Source organism: Somniosus microcephalus, chromosome 9 (genome assembly GCF_052327205.1).
Source record: "Somniosus microcephalus isolate GS21.2 chromosome 9, FLI_Smic_1.0, whole genome shotgun sequence".
NCBI classification, from domain to species: Eukaryota; Metazoa; Chordata; class Chondrichthyes; order Squaliformes; family Somniosidae; genus Somniosus; species Somniosus microcephalus.
The window spans coordinates 238,001,546-238,024,427 of NC_140995.1; the positions used below are offsets into that span (position 1 = coordinate 238,001,546).

The 22,882-nt window shown below is 49.4% G+C and overlaps 1 protein-coding gene across 1 annotated transcript in view; it reads right to left on the reverse strand.

Moving 5' to 3' along the window:
• LOC147113152 (dynein axonemal heavy chain 8-like) overlaps positions 1–22,882 on the reverse strand; it is a 1,456,516-nt gene that overhangs the window by 601,156 nt on the left and 832,478 nt on the right. The window contains exon 34 of the mRNA XM_085998053.1: positions 4,639–4,769. Coding sequence (XP_085854179.1) covers positions 4,639–4,769 — 131 coding nt within the window. The remainder of the gene's footprint in view (positions 1–4,638; positions 4,770–22,882) is intronic.

Below are 22,882 nucleotides of genomic sequence, written 5' to 3' on the forward strand. Positions count from 1 at the left end.
GTACTTTCTAAACGATGAAAAGCTAAAAACAGTGGAGGTCCAAAGAGACTTGGGGGGGGTGTCCAGGTACATAGATCATTAAAATGTCATGAACAGAGACAGAAAATAATTAAAAAGGCTAATGGAATGCTGGCCCTTATATCTAGAGGACTAGAATACAAGGGAGTAAAAGTTATGCTGCAGCTGTACAAAATCCTGGTTAGACCACACCTGGAGCACTGTGAGCAGTTCTGGGCACCACACCTTAGGAAGGATGTATTAGCCCTGGAGGGAGTGCAGTGTAGGTTTACCAGAATGATACTTGGACTTCAAGGGTTAAGTTACGAGGAGAGATTACACAAATTAGGGTGGTATTCCGTAGAATTTAGAAAATTAAGGGGCGATCTGTCCGAAGTTTTCAAGCTGTTAAGGGGAACAGGTATGGTAGATAGAGAGAAATATTTCCGCTGGTTGCGGTTTCTAGGACTAGGGGACACAGCCTAAAATTTAAAGCCAGACCTTTCAGGATCTGTCCATGACAATATTGGTAGGAGTGACAACCACACAGTCTTTGTGGAGACGAAGTTCCGTCTTCATACTGAGGACATCCTCTATTGTGTTGTGTGGCACTACCACTGTGTTAAATGGGATAGATTCAGAACAGATCTAGCAGCTAAAAACTGGGCATCCATGAGGTGCTGTGGGCCATCAGCAGCAGCAGAATTGTATTCCACTACAATCTGTAACCTCATGGCCCGGCATATTCCTCACTCTCCCATTACCATCAAGCCAAGGGACCAATCTGGTTCAATGAAGAGTGTAGAAGAGCATGCCAGGATCAGCAGCAGCAGCAGGCATACCTAAAAATGAGGTTCCAACCTGCTGAAGCTACAACACAGGACTACATGCATGTTAAACAGTGGAAGCAGCATGCTATAGACAGAGCTGAACGATCCTACAACCAACAGATCAGATCAATGCTCTGCAGCCCTGCCACATTTGTCATGAATGGTGGTGTCTAATTAAACAACTAACTGGAGGAGGAGGCTCCATGAACATCCCTGTTCTCACTGATGGCGGAGCCCAGCATGCATGTGCAAAAGACAAGGCTGAAGTGTTTGCAACCACATTCCGCCAGAAGTGCCAAGTGGATGATCCACCTTGGCCTCCTCCAGAGACCATCACAGAAGCCAGTCTACAGCCAATCCGATTAACTCCATGAGATATCAAGAAACGGCTGAGTACACTAAATACAGCAAAGGTTGTAGGGCTGAAGACCTGTACTCTAGAACTAGTCACACCTCTAGCCAAGTTGTTCCAGTACAGCTACAATACCGCTATCTAAGTGACAAAGTGGAAAATTGCTCAGGTATGTCCTGTCCACAAAAAGCAGGACAAATGCAATGTGGCCAATTATTGCCCCATCAGTCTACACACAAGCATCAGCAAAGTGATGAAAGGGATCGTCGACAGTGCTATCAGGCAGCTCTCACGCACCAATAACCTGCTCAATAATAATAAACCACTTGGCCCCAGACCCCATACAGCCTTGGTCCAAACATGGACAAAAGAGCTGAATTCCAGAGATGAGGTGAAAGTGACTGCCCTTGACATCAAGGCAGCATTTGATCGAGTGTGAAATCAAGGAGCCCTAGTAAAATTGAAGTCAATGGGACCCAGGGGGAAAACACTCCACTGGCTGGAGTCATACCTAGCACAAAAGAAGTTGGTTGTGGTGGTTGAAGGTCAATCATCACAGCCCCAGGACATCGCTGCAGGAGCTCCTCAGGGCAATGTCCTAGGCTCAACCATCTTTAGCTGCTTCATCAATGACCTTCCCTCCAACATAAGGTCAGAAATGGGGATGTTCACTGATGACGGCACAGTGTTCAGTTCCATTTGCAACTCCTCTGATAATGAAGCAGTCCATGCCAAAATGGTGGCAAAGATGCGCGCGCACTTCCGATGGGAAGTGCACAGCGTGCCACCTTGGTGTAGGAGGTAGATAATCATTGGGTGAGTGTGCAAAGTTACTTGCTATTTTGGAAGGCCCCTCGCTCAGCACAACATGAAGCTAAAAAGCATGAAGGCTCTCTCGCAAGTGGTATTTAAAGGGATCATGCAGGGCATACAATTACTATTACAGGTTTACTATTTCTGGGTACTGCTTGACTTCTGAGCATTTTTTGCTGAGTTGTCGCACTGGTCAAAGTTCAATTTGCCTGGACAGAGGAAGGTCTGGCTGTTCTTGCACTCCTGTTGTTGTCACCTTCACAAATTATCTGGCTCCAGCCATGGGTAGCATGAAGGAAGACACCACCACCACCACAACAACAACTTGTATTTAGATAGCACCTTTAACATAGTAAAACATCCCATGGTGCTTCACAGGAGTATTATAAGACAAAAAAATGTTGACACCGAGCCACATAAGGAGAAATTAGGGCAGATGACCAAAAGCTTGGTCAAAGAGCATCTTAGAGGGGGAAAGAGAGGTAGAGAGGCGGCGAGGTTTAGGCAGGGAATTCCAGAGCTTAGGGCCTATGGAACAGAAGGCACGGCCACCAAAGGTTGAGCGATTATAATCAGCGATGCTCAAGAGGGCAGAATTAGAGGAGCACAGATATCTTGGGGGATTGTGGGGCTGGAGGAGATTACAGAGATAAGGCCATGGAGAGATCTGAAAACAAGAATGAGAATTTTGAAATCGAGGCGTTGCTTAACCGGGAGCTAATGTAGTTCAGCAAGCACAGGGGTGATGGGTGAATAAAACTTGGTGCGAGTTAGGACACGGGCAACCGAGTTTTGGATGACCTCAAGTTTACGTAGGGTAGAACGTGGGATGCCAGCCAGGAGTGCGTTAGAATAGTCAAATCTAGAGGTAACAAAGGCATGGATGAGGGTTTCAGCAGCGGATAAGCTGAGGCAAAGGCAGAGACCAGGGATGTTACGGAGGTGGAAATAGGTGCTCTTAGTTAAGCTGCGGATATGTGGTCGGAAACTCATTTCAGGGTCAAGTATGACACCAAGGTTGCGAACAATGTGGTTCAGCCTCAGACAGATGTTAGGGAGAGGGATGGAGTCAGTGGCTAGGGAACGGAGTTTGTGGTGAGGACCAAAACAATGGCTTCAGTCTTCCCAATATTTAATCGAAGAAAATTTCTGCTCATCCAGAACTGGCTGTCAGACATGGAGGGGTCGAGAGAAGCGATAGTGAGGTAGAGCTGGGTGTTGTCAGCGTACATGTGGAAACTGACACTTTGTTTTCGGATGGTGTTGCCAAGGGACAGCAGGTAGATGAGAAATAGGAGGGGACCAAGGATAGATCCTTGGGGGACACTAGAGGTAACGATGTGGGAGCGGGAAGAGAAGCCATTGCAGGTGATTCTCTGGCTATGATTAGATAGATAAGAATGGAACCACCCAGTGTGCAGTCCCACCCAGCTGGATGACGGTGGAGAGATGTTGGAGAAGGATGGAGTGGTCAACTCTGTCAAAGGTGCAGGCAAGTCATGAAGGACGAGGAGGGATAGTTTACCTTTGTCACAATCACAAAGGATGTCATTTGTGGCTTTGATGAGAGCCGTTTCGGTACTGTGGCGGGGCGGAACCCTGATTGGAGAGATTCAAACATGGAGTTACGGGAACGATGGGCATGGATTTGGGAGGCTGCAACATATTCAAGGACTTTGGAGAGGAAAGGGAGATTGGAGATTGGGCGGTAGTTTGCAACGACAGAGGGGTCAAGGGTTGTTTTTTTGAGGAGAGGGGTGATAATGGCAGATTTGAGGGAGAGGGGGACAGTACCTGAGGAGAGAGAACTGTTAACAATGTCAGCTAACATGGGAGTCAGAAAAGGAAGTTGGGTGGTCAGCAGTTTGGTGGGAATAGGGTCAAGGGAGCAGGAAGTGAGTCTCATGGACAAGATGAGCATGGAGAGGTCATGAGGGGAGATCGGAGAGAAACTGGAGAAAGATGTGAGTTCAGGGCTAGGGCAGAGAAGCATAAGCTGCCAGGAGAGGAAGGAGGAGGTGGAGGAGGAGCAGGGCACTCAGCAGGAGGTCATATCCACAGAAGGTTTTCAGGGACCACTTCTTGTTCCTCAACTTCACTGAGGAGCAAAGTATGAGGCACCTTCACTTTACCAAGAAGGTTTTTACTGAGCTATGTCAGCTGCTGCGGCCACAATTGTAACATCAAATCAGGACATGGACAGCACTGCCAGTGGCTGACAAGGTCACTGTCACCATCTACTTTTATGCTCTGGGCCCCTTTCAGCCTGCAACATTTGATATTAGCAACAGTTCACTGGACACCAATGTATCAGGGAGGTCACCAATGCTCTATACACCATGAGAAACACTTACATTTCCTTCCCTCTTGGCAAGAGGAGAGAGCACAGATTTTATGTGCTGCCTGCATTTCCCTCAAATGGTATGGGTTAACGTGCATTGCAAACCCTGTGCATGTTCCTGTGGTAATCAATTGCTAGGCCACCTGAGTACTAAAAGCAGATAATCTGAAGCTGTACCTTGCACATAAATGTGACTAAGGACCATTGCACACTATGTGATTTTGCAATACTGATCCAGTCTGGTATGTGAAAGGTGCTTAAAGAATAAGTTAAAATTTTCATTACTGAAAATGATCTCTACATACCTGGTTAAAGTGATCTGAAAGATTTTATATCCAGCAATGAAGGATGCCAGCTTTGTAAAGCTTTGTTTTCCAGAACCTCCGACTCCGACCAGCAAAGCATTTCCACAATCTGTACGGATTATACGAGATATCTGCAAAATAATTTTTTCTTGCTGTCAGAGGTACGATTGTTCTTTGTCAAAGAAGCAGCGTAACTGGTCACTGTTTATCATTCTTCTTTCAGTGTAAAAACATAACAACAAAAATAAATATATAATTTATTTAACACAGGTCAGATCTGGTTAAGGTTTAGCTGATGAAGCATTAAGCCCGAGTTGAAGTACCTACCTGTTGACATCTCTGTAGTCCAACATCTGCATTGATAAGAACATCAGAACATAAGAAATAGGAGCAGGGCGAGGCCATTCAGCCCTCTGGGCTTGCTCCTCCATTCAATAAGATCTTGGCTGATCTTCTACCTCAACTCCACTTTCCTGCACTATCCCCAAATCCCTTGATTCCCTTAATATCCAAAAATCGATTGATCTCTGCCGTGAATATACTCAACGACTAAGCCTCCACATCCCTATGGGGCAGAGAATTCCAAAGATTCACAACCCCTTGAGTGAAGAAATTTCTCATCTCATTCCTAAATGGGCGTCCCCTTCTTCTGAGACTGTGACCCTTAGTTGTAGACTCCCCAGCCACTGGAGACATCCTCCCTGCATCTACCCTGTCAAGCCCTGTAAGAATTTTATATGTTTCAATGAGATCACCTCTCATTCTTCTAAATTCTAGGGAATATAGGCCTAGTCTACTCAATCTCTCCTCGTAGGACAATACTCCCATCCCAGGAATCAGTCTGGTGAACCTATGTTGCACTCGCTCTAAGGCAAGTATATCCTTCCTTAGGTAAGGAGACCAAAACTGTACACAGTACTCCAGGTGTGGTTTCACCAAGGCCCTATATAATTGCAGTAAGGCTTCTTTACTCTTATACTCCAATCCTTTTGTAATATAGGCCAACATACCATTTGCTTTCCTAATTGCTTGCTGTACCTGCATGTTAACTTTCAGTGATTCATGTTTTATTTTTATTCGTTCGTGGGATGTGGGCGTCGCTGGCATTTATTGCCCATCCCTAGTTGCCCTTGAAAAGGTGGCGGTGAGCCGCCTTCTTGAACCGCTGCAGTCCGTGTGGTGAAGGTACTCCCACAGTGTCGTTAGGGAGGGAGTTCCAGGGTTTTGACCCAGTGACATAGATACATAGATACATAGAAGATAGGAGCAGGAGTAGGCCATTCGGCCCTTCGTGCCTGCTCCGCCATTTAATGAGATCATGGCTGATCCTTTAATTCAGTATCCCGTCCCCGCCTTCTCTCCGTAACCCTTAACCCCTTTTGCCCGTAGAAATATATCTAATTCCCTCTTAAATATATTTAATGAGCTGGCGTACACTGCCCTCTGTGGCAATGAGTTCCACAGGTTCACCACTCTCTGAGTGAAGAAATTCCCCCTCATCTCTGTCCTAAATGGTTTAGCCCTTATCCTTAAATTATGTCCTCTAGTTCTGTTTTCACCCGCCAAGGGAAACATTCCTTCTGCATCCAGTCTGTCTAGACCTGTCAGAATTTTATACACTTCTATGAGGTCCCCTCTCAATCTTCTAAACTCCAGTGTGTACATCCCTAAACTACATAGTCTCTCCTCATAGGCCATTCCCGCCATTCCTGGTATCAGCCTGGTGAATCGCCGCTGCACCCCCTCCATGGCAAGAACATCCTTCCTCAGATGAGGCGACCAAAACTGTACACAGTACTCGAGGTGTGGTCTCACCAGTGCCCTGTACAGCTGCAGCAAGGTATCCCTGTTCCTGTATTCTAACCCTTTTGCTATGAAGGCCAGCATACCGTTTGCCTTCTTGACCGCCTGTTGCACCTGCATGCTCGCCTTCAGTGACTGGTGTACAAGAACACCCAGGTCTCTCTGTACTTCCCCCTCTCCCAATCTATTGCCATTTAAATAATAATTTGCCCTCCCGTTCCTGCACCCAAGGTGGATAACTTCGCACTTGTCCACATTATAGTGCATCTGCCATTTATCCGCCCAATCGCCCAGTCTGTCCAAATCGCTCTGGAGCTTCCTGGTCTCTTCCTCTGAGCCCACCCCACCTCCTAGTTTAGTGTCGTCTGCAAATTTGGAAATGCTGCATCCGACTCCCTGATCCAGGTCATTAATGTAAATTGTGAACAGCTGGGGGCCCAGGACAGATCCCTGTGGTACCCCACTTGTTACTGCCTGCCATTCAGAAAATGAGCCGTTTATTCCAACTCTCTGTTTTCTATCTGACAGCCAGTTCCCTATCCACGCCAAAACTTTCCCCTTTATCCCATGAGCCTCAATTTTCCATGCTAATCTTTTATGTGGGACCTTATCGAAGGCCTTTTGGAAGTCCAGGTACACCACATCTACTGGCTCTCCCCCATCTATTCTACCAGTTACTCCCTCAAAAAATTCCAATAGATTAGTCAAGCACGATTTACCCTTTGTAAATCCATGTTGACTCTGTCCTATCCTGTCCCCATTTGCTAAGTGCTCCGCTATTTCATCCTTAATGATGGACTCCAGCATTTTGCCCACAACTGATGTAAGGCTTACAGGTCTGTAATTACCTGCTTTTTCCCTACCCCCCTTTTTGAATAGTGGGGTAACGTTAGCTACCCTCCAATCCATCGGCACTGTTCCCGAGTCTAATGAATTCTGAAAAATCATCCTTAGTGCATCCGCTATCTCTAGGGCCACCTCCTTCAGTACCCTAGGATGCATGTTATCAGGCCCTGGGGATTTGTCCACCTTCAATCCCTTTAGCTTCCTTAACACCATATCCTTAGAGATATTGATTTGCGTCAGTTCCTCCTTTGCCAATGTCCCTATTTTTCCCGATATCCCAGGGAGGTTTTTTGTGTCTTCCTTCGTAAAGACTGACCCAAAGTATGCATTTAGTTGATCTGCCATTTCCTTATTTCCCATTATATATTCCCCCGTATCTGACTGCAATGGACCAACTTTGGTTTTCACCAGTCTTTTCCTTTTGATATATTTATAAAAGCTTTTGGAGTTAGTTTTTATATTTTCCGCCAGCTTGTTTTCGTAAGCTATTTTGCCCCTCTTGATCATGCCCTTTGCCCTCCTTTGCTCTATCTTAAACTGTTCCCAATCTTCCGCTCTGGCGCTTTTTTTGGCTATTTTATACGCCCTATCTTTGGATTTTATGCTGTCTCTAATTTCCCCTGTTATCCACGGTTGAGTCACCTTTTTAGATTTCCTTTTATGCCAGATTGGTATAAACAATTTTTGCAATTTTGTCATTCTATCTTTAAATGTTTGCCATTGTTTATCTACCTCCAGTCCTCTCAGGAACGTTGTCCAATCAGACCTACTCAGTTCCCGTCTCATGGCATCATAATTCCCCTTGTTTAAATTCAGGACCTTAGTCTCTGAGTCAATTTCTTCGCTCTCCATTTCGAGTGAGAAATCGATCATGTTATGATCGCTCTGACCCAAGGGTCCCCGTACAACAAGATTACTGATTAGTCCCTTCTCATTGCACAGTACCCAGTCCAATATAGCCTGTTCCCGAGTTGGTTCCTCGACATATTGATCCAGATAACCATCCCTTAAACACTCAAGGAATTCCTCCTCCTCATTATTTTTACTGATTAGGCTAGTCCAATCTATATGTAAGTTAAAGTCACCTATGATGACAGCTGTGCTCTTATTGCACGCTTCTCTAATTTCCCTCGTGATGCCCTCCCTAACCTCTATTTTACTATTTGGAGGCCTATATACCACTCCTATTAATGTTTTTCGCCCCTCGCTATTTCTTAGCTCCACCCATATAGATTCTGTATTAACTGAGTTAATATCCTTCCTTTCAATTGCATTTATCCCCTCTTTTACTAGCAATGCTACCCCTCCTCCCTTTCTTTTTTGTCGATCCTTCCTAAATACTGAATACCCCTGTATGTTAAGCTCCCAGCCCTGCTCACCCTGCAACCATGTTTCCGTAATCCCAATTAGATCATAATTATTAACCTCTATTTCCACAGCTAATTCATCTACCTTGTTCCTGATGACGATGAAGGAATGGCGATATATTTCCAAGTCAGGATGGTGTGTGACTTGGAGGAGAACTTGGAGGTGGTGGTGTTCCCATGCAACTGTTGCTCCTGTCCTTCTAGGTGGTAGATGTCACGGGTTTGGGAGGTGCTGCTTAAGAAGCCTTGGTGAGTTGCTGCAGTGTATCTTGTAGATGGTACACACTGCAGCAACAGTATGCCGGTGGTGGAGGGAGTGAATGTTTAAGTTGGTGGATGGGGTGCCAATCAAGCGGGCTGCTTTGTCTTGAATAGTGTCGAGCTTCCTGAGTGTTGTTGGAGCTGCATGCATCCAGGCAAGTGATGAGTATTCCATCACACTCCTGACTTGTGCCTTGTAGATAGTGGAAAGGCTTTGGGGAGTCAGGAGGTGAGACACTCGCGCAGAATACCCAACTCTGACCTGTTGTTGTTGCCACAGTATTTATGTGGCTGGTCCAGTTAAGTTTCTGGTCAATGGTGACCCCCAGGATATTGATGGAGGGGGATTTGGCGATGGTAATACTGTTGAATGCTCGCTTGTTGGAGATAGTCATTGCCTGGCACTTGTGTGGTGTGAATGTTATCTGTCACTTATCAGTCCAAGCCTGGATGCCGTTCAGGTCTACAAGGACACCCAGGTCTCTCTGAATACCATCTCACACCTTGTACACAATGACAGCTATTCAACTATGGCAGGTATATCACCCAAACACATTGCTCCAGACTCACTCACACACTTTCCTATCTCTTGCAGATCAAGGTGGCGCACAACAGGAGGGAACAGGAGCGCACAGGCGGGGGACAAGCTGACACCCAACCATTGTCTGCGCTGGAGAATCGAGTGCTACAAATCATTGAGCACCAGGTGGTGGGCGCCGTGGCCACTGGTGACGTTGACCCCCTTGGGGACAACAACGGTATGTTCATCCCCACTGCTTCTTCTCACTTCCCACTTCCCCCTCATCCCACAAGTGTTTTGCACGTTCCAGCTAATCATGCTGCATGCATACATTGCTCCTTTCCTGCCCCCTCCCCTCACCTTAGCCTGACTCTTGTGTCTTTATGCTTTCAGATAAACAGCAAGCACCTGAGCAGCCTATCCCTGAGGGCACTGTAGAGAGCAAGGTGGGAGAAGCGGAGGATGAACACACCACTTCACTGCATATCTTACCCGCAGATACTGGCACTATGCATTCTTTAGAGGCTAGCATAGTAGCGGGATCTGCACAGGGTGAGGCACCGGGGATGAGTGGGCCGCAGAAAGGCCAGGGGAAAGGGTAGCTCAGGAATGAGTTCGCACGCGGGTTCTGCTGCACAGGGCTCAGATGAGGACCTCAATGGGGAGGCCTTTAGAAGAAGGGTGATGGGCATGCAGATGGAGATGAAAGGTGAAATGGTAAGGGTGCCCAAGAGACTCTCAGCAGTGATAAGGAGTGTGGAGAGTCCGCCTCTAACATTGCACACCATGGAGCCCATCATTTCCAGTCTGCAAAGGATGGTAGGCTCCCAGAGAGACCATGGCAACCCAGACCTGATGCCATGTGTGATGGGCGATCTGGCAGTTTCCATTGCAGAACAGACAGAAACGACACAACGTCCTAGTGCTGTAATGGAGTCTATGCTTGGTGGCATGCAATCTCATACTGCTCTCATGCAGTCTCAGCTTGATGCCACGCAAACTCTGACTGCTGCCATTGTGGCTGGGTCTACCACCATCGAGCTGGGCTTTCATGGTGTCACAGCAGGCCAGCAATCTGCTCCAACAGATTGGTAGGGATGCTGAGGTGCTGCCCCAGGGGAGTGGCAGTGGATCAGTGCAGCAGGAACCTGCTGTCCTCTCTCAGGATGACAGAATTCCTGCTCCCATCACTGCCACTCCGCCATTGCCATTGTTGCTGCCTGTCATCCAGCCAGCCCAGACTGTTGCTGCTCATGCTGATGTGGTGCAGTCTACAGCTGGGCCTTCCTGATTAAGAGCTGGTCGAGGACTGGAGCAGGAAAAGGCACAGTAAGGATAGGCACTAAAGGATTGCACAACAGTGAAAAGTAAATATTTTTGGTGTAAATATGTGTCCACTACTTTTTCATAAATGTATTACTTCAATTACCATTCTCTGGTTTTCAGCTTTGCACTGTGATATGGCCTGCGAGAGGAATGGAATGATGGGGATGTGGTGAGCAAAGGGGACCTGGGGTTTAAGTCATCCTGGTGTGAGGCTGGAGGTCAGTTTGGAGGAAGTGGCAGAGATCTGTGACCACCTTCTTCGTGAAGCAGAGCCATCTAATACACTGCTCTTCGCTTAATTGAGGGTAGGAAAAGTGCTCTTGGAATACCCTCAGAGGGTAAGGCCTCCTGGTGAGAGCCCTGATGTCCCTCCTCATCTCTCTGCACACATGTTCTCATATTTCTCGCTGCCTATGCTCCCTCCGCCGTAATTCCTGGAGGGTGAGGTGGCATGCCAGTATAGCCCCCATTAATGTTACCAAGTGAAGCAGTTTGAATCTTTGAAGAATAAATGTAACTACTTTTTAGTTGCCAGATGACTCCTGATACAAAGGAACCTTGAAATTACTGAATGAAACTGTTGCAGTGGGTAAAACTAACAAAAACCCACTAAAACTGCACTAATCTGACAGGTGCGAGTGATTACTGATGATCCCTTTAAATAACGTCCCTGGAGCCAGCGTCCTGTTGCTGCACACCAGCTCTCCCTGTCGGTGTTTACTCCAGGTGGTAAGGTAAGTGACGAGAATCACTTTTGCAAATCGGGCAGTCAATGAGCATTGCATACTCACTGACATCATGATCTACTTGCCGTTGACGTTCTCGGCGAAACCTCTTACCAGCGGCACTACGCGGGAGCCGGATTCGGCGTGCGGTGCTGTATTTGCCTCCCCTAGGCAATACTGGTCTAGTGCCCCATTAGCGCCATCTACTGGCACTAACGGGAGGTGCTAAGGGGATGAATTCTTCCCTCAAAGACTTTTGGGGAGAAATTCATGTGGCTTGTGCCATATGTTAGCACCAGGAGATGACGCTAAAATGCCGTTGACAGCTGTGATGACAGCTGATGCCAGTTCCAGCACTGCACACCACATCAGTGTTGCTGGTAGCGCTGCTGGTAACCTCGATAGCCAGGGAGCTTGCCATGATGGAGATCATGAAGTCAGTGAGTGTGCAATGCACACTGGATGCCCATTCTCCAACATTGGATTTAGCCACTTACCTTAATGGCAGTGCAGAACAATGACAGGGAGAGCTGCCGTCTACATGCAGAAAGCTGGCTGCAGCTGTGATATTTAAAGGTACCATCCCCAATCAGCTGTACCTGACAGGATTTTGCAGTTTCAGTGCCTGTTTGCTACTTCCTACAACTGAAACAGCTCTCTTTAGTCATTTCAAATTTTTTTTGTGACGGGAGTGTTCATTCAAGTGCAGAAGTCAGACATTATTTGTTAAAGGCTTCTGATCACAACACTTCCTCACAGTCATGGGGGCTGCGGGATTGCCTCAGGAGGATGACAAGGCAGAGGAAGATGAGGAGGAAGCAGACGAGGAGGAGGAGGAACAGGAGGGAGGGCAGAGGCAGCGAGACAATCGGCCTTCTGGATAGCTGTCCATGACCGGCTCATCAGACTCTGATTCACATGAATTAAACTGCAGATCCCCGTAGCTCCGACATCCCCATCATACAATCCCTGTCTCATGGTGTATCACAGCACCATCCTGGCCAAAAAGCTGAAATGAGACCACAAAATATTCCAAACATACTTAATAAATGTATCTATAAACATATCACACATATGACATAAATTCTAAGAACTAATGACCCTTGTGCCTGCCATAGTTGAATAGCTGTCATTGTGTGCAAGGTGTGAGATGTGGGTGTGAGTGTTGCTAGGTAGAGATTGTTGGTGGGTGAGTACTGGGGGTGTGGTGCATTGAGCAGTGTGTGAAGATTGTGGTACAGATGGTGGTGTGTAGCATTTGTTGAAGCCTTCACTCACCCTGACCACCCGAGTGAGGTCGTTACATTTCGTCCTGCGCTGGCTGTGGGTCTTGGGGACCACAGTGCTTCCCGTGGCCTGGTGTGCCACCTCCCTCCACATAGTCTGGGAGACTTGTGGCGAGGACCTCCTGCCAGTTGGGGGGTACAGGACTGCCTGCCTTCTCTCCACCGCTAAAACCAATGCCTCCAAAGCTTCCTCGGAAAACCTCTGGGCTCCCTCCCTGGGGCGGAGATCTGCCATCAGGATTTGTAAATAAGTGCTCCTTCTCCTTGTCCTTCTTCTTATGGTTGTTGAGGCAGCTGCACATCCAACAATGCTGAGAATGAGGTGCTGCAGCATCAATGAACCTCCCCTTTAAGTAGTTAAAAATGCCTGTGGCACTCATTACTTGCGTCTAGACCACCCCCGATATTAGTCCATCTTTTCAGTGTAACACCAACGAGTTTGAGCTTTTAGACCAGAATTATGAGTACAATCATTTTAATGAGTGAGGACGAATTTTGCGTGCAGCCTAGACGATTTCTTAACTGGTGCTACTTAACCATTTTTAGTCTTTTAACCATTTCTTGGCTATAATGAATTTCTAGCCCTTTCATTAATATATAGGCCTAGAAATTCAGTCTGGACACTTTTGGGGTGCTAAAGTCGGGCGCTCGCTAAAGTTAGCGCCCGCCGGAAAGTGTAGGCCACATCGCCGAAATTCAGTAGAGTTGGCCCTAAGTTTGGCCGAGCGCTGAAACTGGCGTTGAAATGCTGTGTTCCGGCGCTAAGCCAGTGATGCGGCCTAATAACGCCGAAGCCGGGCGCAGCGCAGGTGCGGTCGTGTTTTGATTGACAGCAGACACCCTGACGCCGGCCAGCTCTTAAAGGGGGAAGGGTCAACTTTGACTGCTGCCACGCCCTGCATACTGGAGCCCTGCAGCTAGGCCTCAGCACTACTGGTGTGCCAAAATAGCGCCTGGAGCAATGGAGAGGGCCCGTGAGCGAGCGCAGCACTTCTCAGAGCATGCTCTGAGTGTGCTCATTCATGGTGTGGAGAAGAGAAGAGAGATCCTGTGCCCGGACAGTGGCAGGAAGGCTCCCAGGAGCCAGTACAGGAGAGCCTGGGGCAAAATCGCCCGCAGGGTGTCATCCACCTGTGATGTCCCCAGGAGTGCGGACCAATGCCGCAAGAAGTTCAACGACCTCACTCGGATGGTGAAGGTGAGTACCCTTTCCAGTGTCCCCCTCATCCTTGCATGTGCACCTCACATTATGGGCAAAGGGACCTCAAAGGCCTAATGGGCAGCCCTCCTCCCGCAGCAATGGCACTTGCATGTTCATCAATAGCACTTTCTGCACTTAACACACTGGCCAAGCTATTCGACCATGGGAGGCAGTGCACCCAGCAACAGGGCACCACACTGGCCAAGCTATTCCACCATGGGAGGCAGTGCACACAGCGACAGGGCACCACACTGTACTTAGAGGCCGTCCTTTCTCTTGCAGGCCAAGCTGGCGAGCAATGTAAGGAGTTAGGCTGTCACTGGTGGAGGCCGTCCCGAGTACCAGGTGCTCACTGATCTGGAGGAGAGCGTGGCACGACTCATGCGTGGCCGGGTGACTGGCCCTGTCGCGATCGGCGAGGCGGACCCTGTACTGGTACCCACTGGTAAGGACATGACCGGTTGCACCTCTCTCGTTGCCCTCGTGCTTCAGATCTACATCCTTTCCCACTGACCGACAAATGCGCATAATGCACCACTCAGGCCTCCCTCGCTGACGGCCTGTCCTCACTCTAAAGCTACTCTTGTGCCTTCCTGCTTTCAGCTGGTGAGGAGGAGGTGGTCCCTGAAGCGCAGAGAGCCAGGCCCTTGGAGGAGGAGGACGTCAAGGACCAGGAGGAAGGCGGCACATCGGGGGAATCCTCCTCCGCGCCAGGGGATGGCAATGGAGGGGAGACGTCTGGCCTGCAGGAGAGCCAGGGGGAGGTGTTGGAGGGGAAGGCCGAAGCTGGTCCCAGTAGGGTGGACGCACGCGGGAAGGGTCCGGCAGCACGCCGGCCTTCTGCCCAGAGGGGGGAGGTGTTGGAGGGGAGGGCAGAACCTGGCCCAAGTGGGGTCGACGCACGCGGGAAGGGTCGGCCAGCTTGGCGGCCTTCTCCCCAGAGGGAGAGTCCGCCCTCCAGTCCGGACACGGTCGTCGCCCAGGAGGTGCGCGTCCTCGATGAGATGTCGGTGGCGTCTGAGCGGCGCCACCAAGAGTTCATGGGGGTGGTCGAACAGATGCCTCACGCCATTGAGTCCCTGGCTCAGAGTGTGGTGGCTTTCGGGGAATCACAGGCCAGGGGGTTCGAACAACTCACGGCAGCGCACGACAGGGGTGTCCAGCAACTGGCCGCAGCGCACGACAGGGGTGTGCAGCAACTCGCGGCAGCGCAGGACGCGGGTGTGCAGCAACTGGCGGCAGCGCAGGACGCGACTCGCGAGATGAGTGGTGCCGTCCAGACACTGGCAGAGCTGATGCGGGCACATACCAGGGCAGTTCGGGCACTCACTTCTGCCACACTCGCTGTGGCACGGAGGCATCGCCATGGCACCCACCGCCCTGCTGCAGCACAGCGGTCTGGCCTCCCCCAGATTGCTGCGCTTGCTACACTGCCAGCCCGGCCGAGTGCCAGTGTCTCTGGCGAGCAGCGCGCACCTGCCATCAGCCAGCTTGCCCCCAATGGTGCTGCCGACACTGCCACTCCCCCAGCCAAGGTGCGACGAGCTGCTGCTAAGACTGATGCTGCCCAGCCACAGCTGCAGCAGTCAGCAGCCGGCCCCTCCCGGGCCAGGCCTCGTCTAGGCCGACCCCCAAGGGCATCTGCCGACACGCTTTGTGGCCCTCATGAGCCTTCCCCCAGCCTCGCCACACCCGCAGGGCCCAGGTTGAGGCGGAGCAGCAGGTCGGTCAGGGGCCGGAGAAGCCTGTCTAAGGACTCGCCCTCTCGGCACACCCATTAGAGTGTGGTGAGAGCGGTTTCTTTTATATTGGGGGGCTTGTGTTGTGGGGGGCATTATTTTGTTAAGGCCGAGGATCAAGGCATTTTTTGTTTTCATGGGGGTGTCTCTGTTGTGGGGGGGGCTTATTTTTGTAAGGCCGCTGTTGAAGGCCTTTTGGATGGGCAAGTTTTGTTAGTCCTCCCCAGGTTTTGGGAGTGACAGATGTTTTTGACTGTTTTTTGGGGGTCTTGTCTGTTTTTCTGTTTCATGTGGGAAGGGCCCTGAGTTTGTGAAATAAAGCTTTTGATTTATTCAGCATGTCCAGGTGTCATGTTTGAAGTGGTTGTTGCGTTAACCGGCTGAGGGCTTGCGGAGCGGCTGCCTCAGGTGCGTTCATTGCCACAGGCCATTCCCTGACAGGGGGCCTAGAAGTGTCGATCAATAAGCCCCCGGCGGACGGCCCTTGGCCCTTGTCGCTCCCTCCTGGGCTGGTCCTCCTCCTCCTCCTCCTCCTGCTCGTCCTCCTGAGGTGGTGGTGCAATGCCAGGTGGCAGTGCCTGAGTCCTGCGGATAGCCAGGTTGTGCAGCATGCAGCACACGACGACGAACTGGGAGACTCTATCCGGCGAATACTGAAGAGATCCTCTGGAACGATCCAGGCAGCGGAACCGTTGCTTGAGGATGCCTATCGTTTGCTCGATGATGTTCCTTGTGGCTTGATGGCTTTCGTTGTATGCCTCCTCCGCTGGGGTCCTGGGCGCGCGGAGCGGGGTCATGAGCCATGTACACAAAGGGTAGCCCTTGTCCCCGATAAGCCATCCCCTTGGTGGAGGCTGTGCCTCGAACATGTCAGCCACAGTAGTCTGGCGCAGGATAAATGCATCGTGGCTGCTTCCTGGGAAGCGGGCATTGACAGCTAGGATGCGTTGCCTGTGGTCACACACCAGCTGTACATTTAGGGAATGGTAGCCCTTCCGGTTGCGGTAATCCTCGGCATTGTGGATAGGTGCCCGCATAGCCACATGCGTGCAGTCAATGGCGCCCTGCACCATGGGGAAGCCCGTGATCCTGCCAAATCCGACTGCACGCTGCTCCTGCCTCTGTCGGGTCATGGGGAAGGAGATGAATTGGTGTCTCCTCGCGTAAAGTGCATCGGTGACCTGCCGGATGCAGCGATGCGCGGCGAACTGGGAGATGTTCGCTATGTCCGCAGCAGCGGCTTGGAAGGAGCCGCTTGCATAAAAGTTCAGAGCCACCGTGACCTTCACTTCCACCGAGAGAGACGTCCTGCACATCAGCTGTGGACGCAGATCTGTGTGAAGCAGCTGGCAGATCTCTGCAACCACCTCCCTTCTGAAGCGCAGCCTCTTCACACAATGCGCCGCAGTCATGGTGAGATAGGACACCTGCTGCCGGTATTGCCTGAGTGGGTAAGGCCTACGTTGCCGACGCCTGATGGCCCCTCTGCGTCTAGGCATGGCTGGCCCTCTCTCACAGCGTCTGCGAGCCCTTCGCACATAATGCTGCAACTGAGGGTTGGCCCCCCATACAGCCCCCATAATAAAGTTGAGAACAGATAAATCACAATGAATCAAATGTCAAAGCACTGGCCAGAAGCCAAAAATACCTCTCCTATGTTGTCCCAAATCTGTAACCTCTGTCCCTTGGTCTCTGTCCAGAAATCCAAAGCAGTAAAGTCATTGCAGCAAAATGGCTGGGCTTTATAGGTCAGTGTAAGTGCCCTTTAATTTGCGCTCCCCGAGGCCCACAGGGCCTCTTTTGCGTTCCACCTCACAGTTCTTAGCAGCGCCACGCCCACATTGGGCGGGCGCCACTGAATTTCCGGTTTGGGGCGCACAAACAGCGTTGCGCGACGATATGACGTCATAAGCTGCGCGCGCACCTGAGCGGGCGCAAACACTTTGCGCCGGCGCTAAATGTCAACTGAATTTGGGCGTCGGCGCAGATCGGACTGCGTTCAGGCGCTAAGTGTCTAGCGCCGGAAATATAGTCCTTTTATGGCGTTAGCGGCTGGCGCAACCCACTGAATTTCTAGGCCATAGTGTCCTTCATGACCCCAGGACACTCCAAAGTGCTTTACAATTAACTGACAATTTTTGAAGTGTAGTAACTGTTGTAATAAAGGGTGGTAGGTTTCCTTCCCTAAACGGCATTAGTAAACCAGTTGGGTTTTTACAATAATCCAACAGCTTCATGGTCACATTAACTGATATTTCCAGATTGTTTTTTTAAACTGAATTAAAATTTGGTACTATTTGAAGAAGAGCAGGGAAGTTCTCTGGTGTCACGGCCAATACTTATCCCTCATCCAACATCAATAAAACATCCAGCTGAGACAGCAAATAGAGCCTCAGATTAAAGTCTCATCTGAAAGAAAGCACCTTCAACAGTACAGCACTTCCTCAATACTGCACTGGGTTGTCAACCTAGATTCCAGTCTCTGAATTGTGATGAACCAACAAACTTAAGACCCAAAGGCAAGAGTTCTGCCACTGAGCCAAGGCTCACACGAGTTAAAATAGTAAACACATGACAGAGGGACTCACACTCTGAAGCATGTTATAAGCTTTTTATATGGAATGGAAACAGGATATCATCTGGCTTGGTGCTGCTCAATGTCACCTAATGTTGACATCAGTCACTAGGGAGTGCTGTGCCAAAAAACTGGGTTATATGAATGTGTTGAGTGTCAGTCCACTAACATGGATAAAGTAATTTCTTCCCTTTTGATACATATGAGTTTTTCATAGATTCATAGAAATTTACAGCACAGAAGGAGGCCATTCGGCCCATTGCGTCTGTGCCGGCTGAAAAAGCGCTCTCCGGCCTAATCCTACTTTCCAGCTCTTAGTCCGTAGCCTTGTAGGTTGCAGCATTTCAAGTGCATATCCAAGCACTTTATAAATGTGATTAGGGTTTCTGCCTCTACCACCCTTTCAGGCAGTGAGTTCCAGACCACCACCACCCTCTGAAAAGAATTCTCCTCTAATCCTTCTACCAATTACTTTAGATCTATGCCCCCTGGTTATTGACCTCTCTGCTAAGGGACATCGGTCCGTCCTATACACTCTATCTAGGCCCTTCATAATTTTATACACCTCAATCAAGTCTCCCCTCAGCCTCCTCTTTTCCCAAGAAAACAACCCCAGCCTATCCAACCTTTCCTCATAGCTAAAATTCCCCAGCCCAGGCAACATCCTCGTAAATCTCCTCTGTACCCTCTCTAGTGGGTTTGAGCTAGTAATGAGCTGTTGAAATTGAACATTGAACACAGTGAGATGGTTCTTCAGGGAATGGGAAACTACTGTAATCTTGATGCTGGATGGTTTATAATAATCTCATTTTGCATAAAGTTGGACAGTGAATCCTCCAGATATAAGTCAGGAGAGACAATTGGAAGCAGGGTGTCTAGAATATGACGAAAGGATGCTGGTGTTTTGTGGCTGAAGTGGTTATTGTGTACAAGGATGCTTATTTCAAGCCCAATATTGACAGATACAATGACAACATCTCAACAGTGAAGGCTTTCTGGAAAGAAAAAATAAACTGCATCTAAAAGATTAGGCTGTGGTGGAAGCAGTTTTCATTCTGTGTCAAACTGGAAAATATTCTTTATTTTACATTATGCTGCTTTGAAGTAACTAGAGTGGGAGTCACAGGTCATTCGAGCTGGAGATGGAAAACCATTAACTTTGCTTTAATACCTGTCCCATGATGTAAATCATTGTATACAATGACAATTGATTCTTCTGGGAAAATTTGCCGTTTGCTTTGCTGACAGTGGCCCCATTGTAGGCTCAGAACAAGCCATATAACTTACTCTCAGCAGATATAAGAACTACTGGGCCAATCAGGGATGAAACATAGAAACATAGAAGATAGGAGCAGGGGTATGCCATTCGGCCCCTCGAGCCTGCTCCACCATTCAATGTGATCATGGCTGATCATCCAAATTCAGTACCCGGTCCCTGCTTTCTCCCCATACCCCTTGATCCCTTTAGCCTTAAGAAATATATCCAACTCCTTCTTGAATATATTTAATGAATTGGCCTCTACTGCCTTCTGTGGTAGAGAATTCCACAGGCTCACCACTCTCTGGGTGACGAAATTCCTCCTCATTTCTGTCCTAAATGGCATACCCTTTATCCTTAGACTGTGACCCCTGGTTCTGGACTCCCCCGCCATCGGGAACATCCTTCCTGCATCTAGTCTGTCCAGTCCTGTCAGAATTTTATAAGTTTCAATGAGATCCCCTCTCATTCTTCTAAACTCCAGCGAGTACAAGCCCAATCGACCCAATCTCTCCTCATACGTCATTCCTGCCATCCCAGATATCAGCCTGGTGAATCTTCCCTGAACTTCCTCCATGGCAAGAACATCCTTCCTCAGATAAGGCGACCAAAACTGCACACAATACTCAAGATGCGGTCTCACCAAGGCCCTGTACAACTGCAGCAAGACATCCTTGTTCCTGTACTTGAACCCTCTCGCTACGAAGGCCAACATACCATTTGCCTTCTTAACCGCCTGCTGCACCTGCATGCTTACCTTCAGCGACTGGAGTAGCCCAGAAACACCCCAGGCATCCCTAAACTATTGCAGGGACTTGGAGGTGGTGAGCCGAAGAAGCTCCAACAATGGATAACATGTGGAGAGCAAGGTGGCCACAATATTTCGATATTAATGGCCGGCAGGTGAGGCTCTAAGCTTAAAGTGCATACACAGACAAATGTCCCTCCTAGACCAACATGGGAATTATATCACCCACGTACAGCATCGAATTGCTGAAGGGCTGTGAAATCTGTTTAATCCAAAAACTTTATTGTATATTGAAACATAGGAAATATATTCTAGAAAAGGGGAATTTAAATTCCTTGTGAACAGATTCTATCTTTACTGTTTTTAAATATTGTACTTCTTTCTCATCTCTGGAATATTTTACTTGGAAGTCATTTCCACTATTAGATTTAGCCTAAACATAAGGGGCATGAAATTGAGCTTGGTTTGGGTGTTAAGGGTGTCTTTCGGGGACCAAAATATCGTCCAATGCGCACGCATACACTTCTGGCGCAAATCGAGCTGGACACCATCTTGGTGAGGGCGTTAGCATGCACAGCTAACGTCTGCTGGAAGTATGCAGATGAGGCAGATCATGTCAATCAGCGTGCAACGCTGATTTGACGCCAGCAGTGCCATTTTGGAGCTCAACACTCCAGTCAACACCCTCTCTTAACCTCGCACCACTGAACACACTTTAAGTAGCAGGAAGGACCCCCACCAGTGCTATTTAAAGGCATCATCAACTACTTACAGGTTAGCTGCTGGTTGATTTCTTCTGCCTGTTGCAATGATTGTACAACTGTTTGGTGCTTTCCATAGTACTTTCAAGTTGCAAAGGTCTACAGGGAGTGGTGTGGCAGGTGCTGAAGGACATTTCCTGACTTCAAGGCTTCTGCACAAACAAGTTGTTCCCAGACATGGGTGCAATAGTCGGCATGCCCCTTGTGATACAGCATGACTAGGAGAATGAGCAGAGGGCACACAGAGCAGTACAAGCTGCTAGAAGAGGGAGCAGGAGGAGGGGGGAGAAGGGCTCTTGGCAGGAGGCCATATCTGCCCAGAGTGTTGAGGGAGCAATTCTCCTACCTGAACCTCAACGAGGAAAAATGTGTGAGATGTCAATAAAGACGTCCTCTCTAAAATCTGCCTTCTGCTGCAGCCACAACTGCCACTGCAGAGCTGGGCAAGGACCGTATTGCCAGTGGCTGTGAAGGTGACCGTGGTAATGAAACTTTATGCATCTGGGTCCTTACAGGCTGGAGCTGGAGATATTTGCAACATCTCTCAGTTTGCCATCCACTGTTGCATAAGGGAGGTCACTAAGGCTTACTTTTCAAAGAGAGCTAACTACATTTCATTCTTTCTTGCCAGAGAACAGAATGCAAAGCGAGCATGTGGCTTTGCTAGAATTGCAGGCTTCCCCATGGTACAGGGTGCCATTGACTGCACGCACATCACTTTGCGGACGTCACATGTCAACTGTGCCCGATACCGGAACCGAAATGGATTCCACTCCCTCAACTTCCATCTGCTGTGTGACCATAGGGAGTGAATCATGCAGGTCAATGCAGGCAGTGTAGTGCATGTAACGTTCCACCTTTAAGAGAACTATTTTAAGGGTTGCACGACTTTATCTTGGCTACTGTATACTGTAATACCGGTGGTGACCACACCGGTATATAAGTGCTGTGTAAGGATTTATTGGGCAGATTCGCCCTGACCTTCGAATAGTAAAGTCCTGTTAAAGTTACTCTTGTAGTCTGTGTATTAATTCGCCATATAACACACAGACTTTACAGTGGCGACGAGTTCGATCTTACCCTGCGGCAGCGATGCATCCGAAGCAGTTAACGAGCGTCGAGAAGAGGCATCCGCCCTCGTCGTTCTGCTGAGAGAAGACTCGAGTCTGCAGAGCAAGGAAGAAGGAAGAATTCAGACACGAAGCCTTCCATCAGCAACAGGCAGTGATCGTCCCTTCTGTCACGGTGGTGAGTGAGCCGATCAGCCACGAGAAGCTAGTCGGCCACGTTGACTGTGAGTAGGGGGGAAATAAAAAGAAACGGAGGATAAGGGCGGTGAACTCGACCACGGTCGGGGGGAAAGGAGCCGGACAGAAGTCGGGGCCAGAGACGCTGAGACTGGGGCAGCGTAGGGCACGGAAGCCGCAGTACAAGCGGGAACGCAGCCGGTGTGAGAGACCGGGCTACAAGCGGGAACGCAGCCGGTGTGAGAGACCGGGCTACAAGCGGGCTGGGAGACGCAACAGCGTCGGGAGACAGCTCGACCGCGACCGGCGAAAAAGGCCGGGCAGCTACCGAGGCCGCGAGGCGCTGCGACCGGGATCGTAAGGCGCGGGAAGAAATAAATAAATAAAACCGCGGAGAACTCAGCCGCAGCCGGGGGAGGAAAGGACCGGACTGCGAGAGGGCTGGGGAGGCGCAATTGAAAGCCGCTGAGGGAGAGACAGAGCCCGAGCGAGCGGGAGAGCTTCAGAATAAACTGAAGCCGGCGCGCAGGCTGCGAAACCCGAAAGCCAGTGGTCGTCGCCCGAGGGCAAAGCTTACCCCC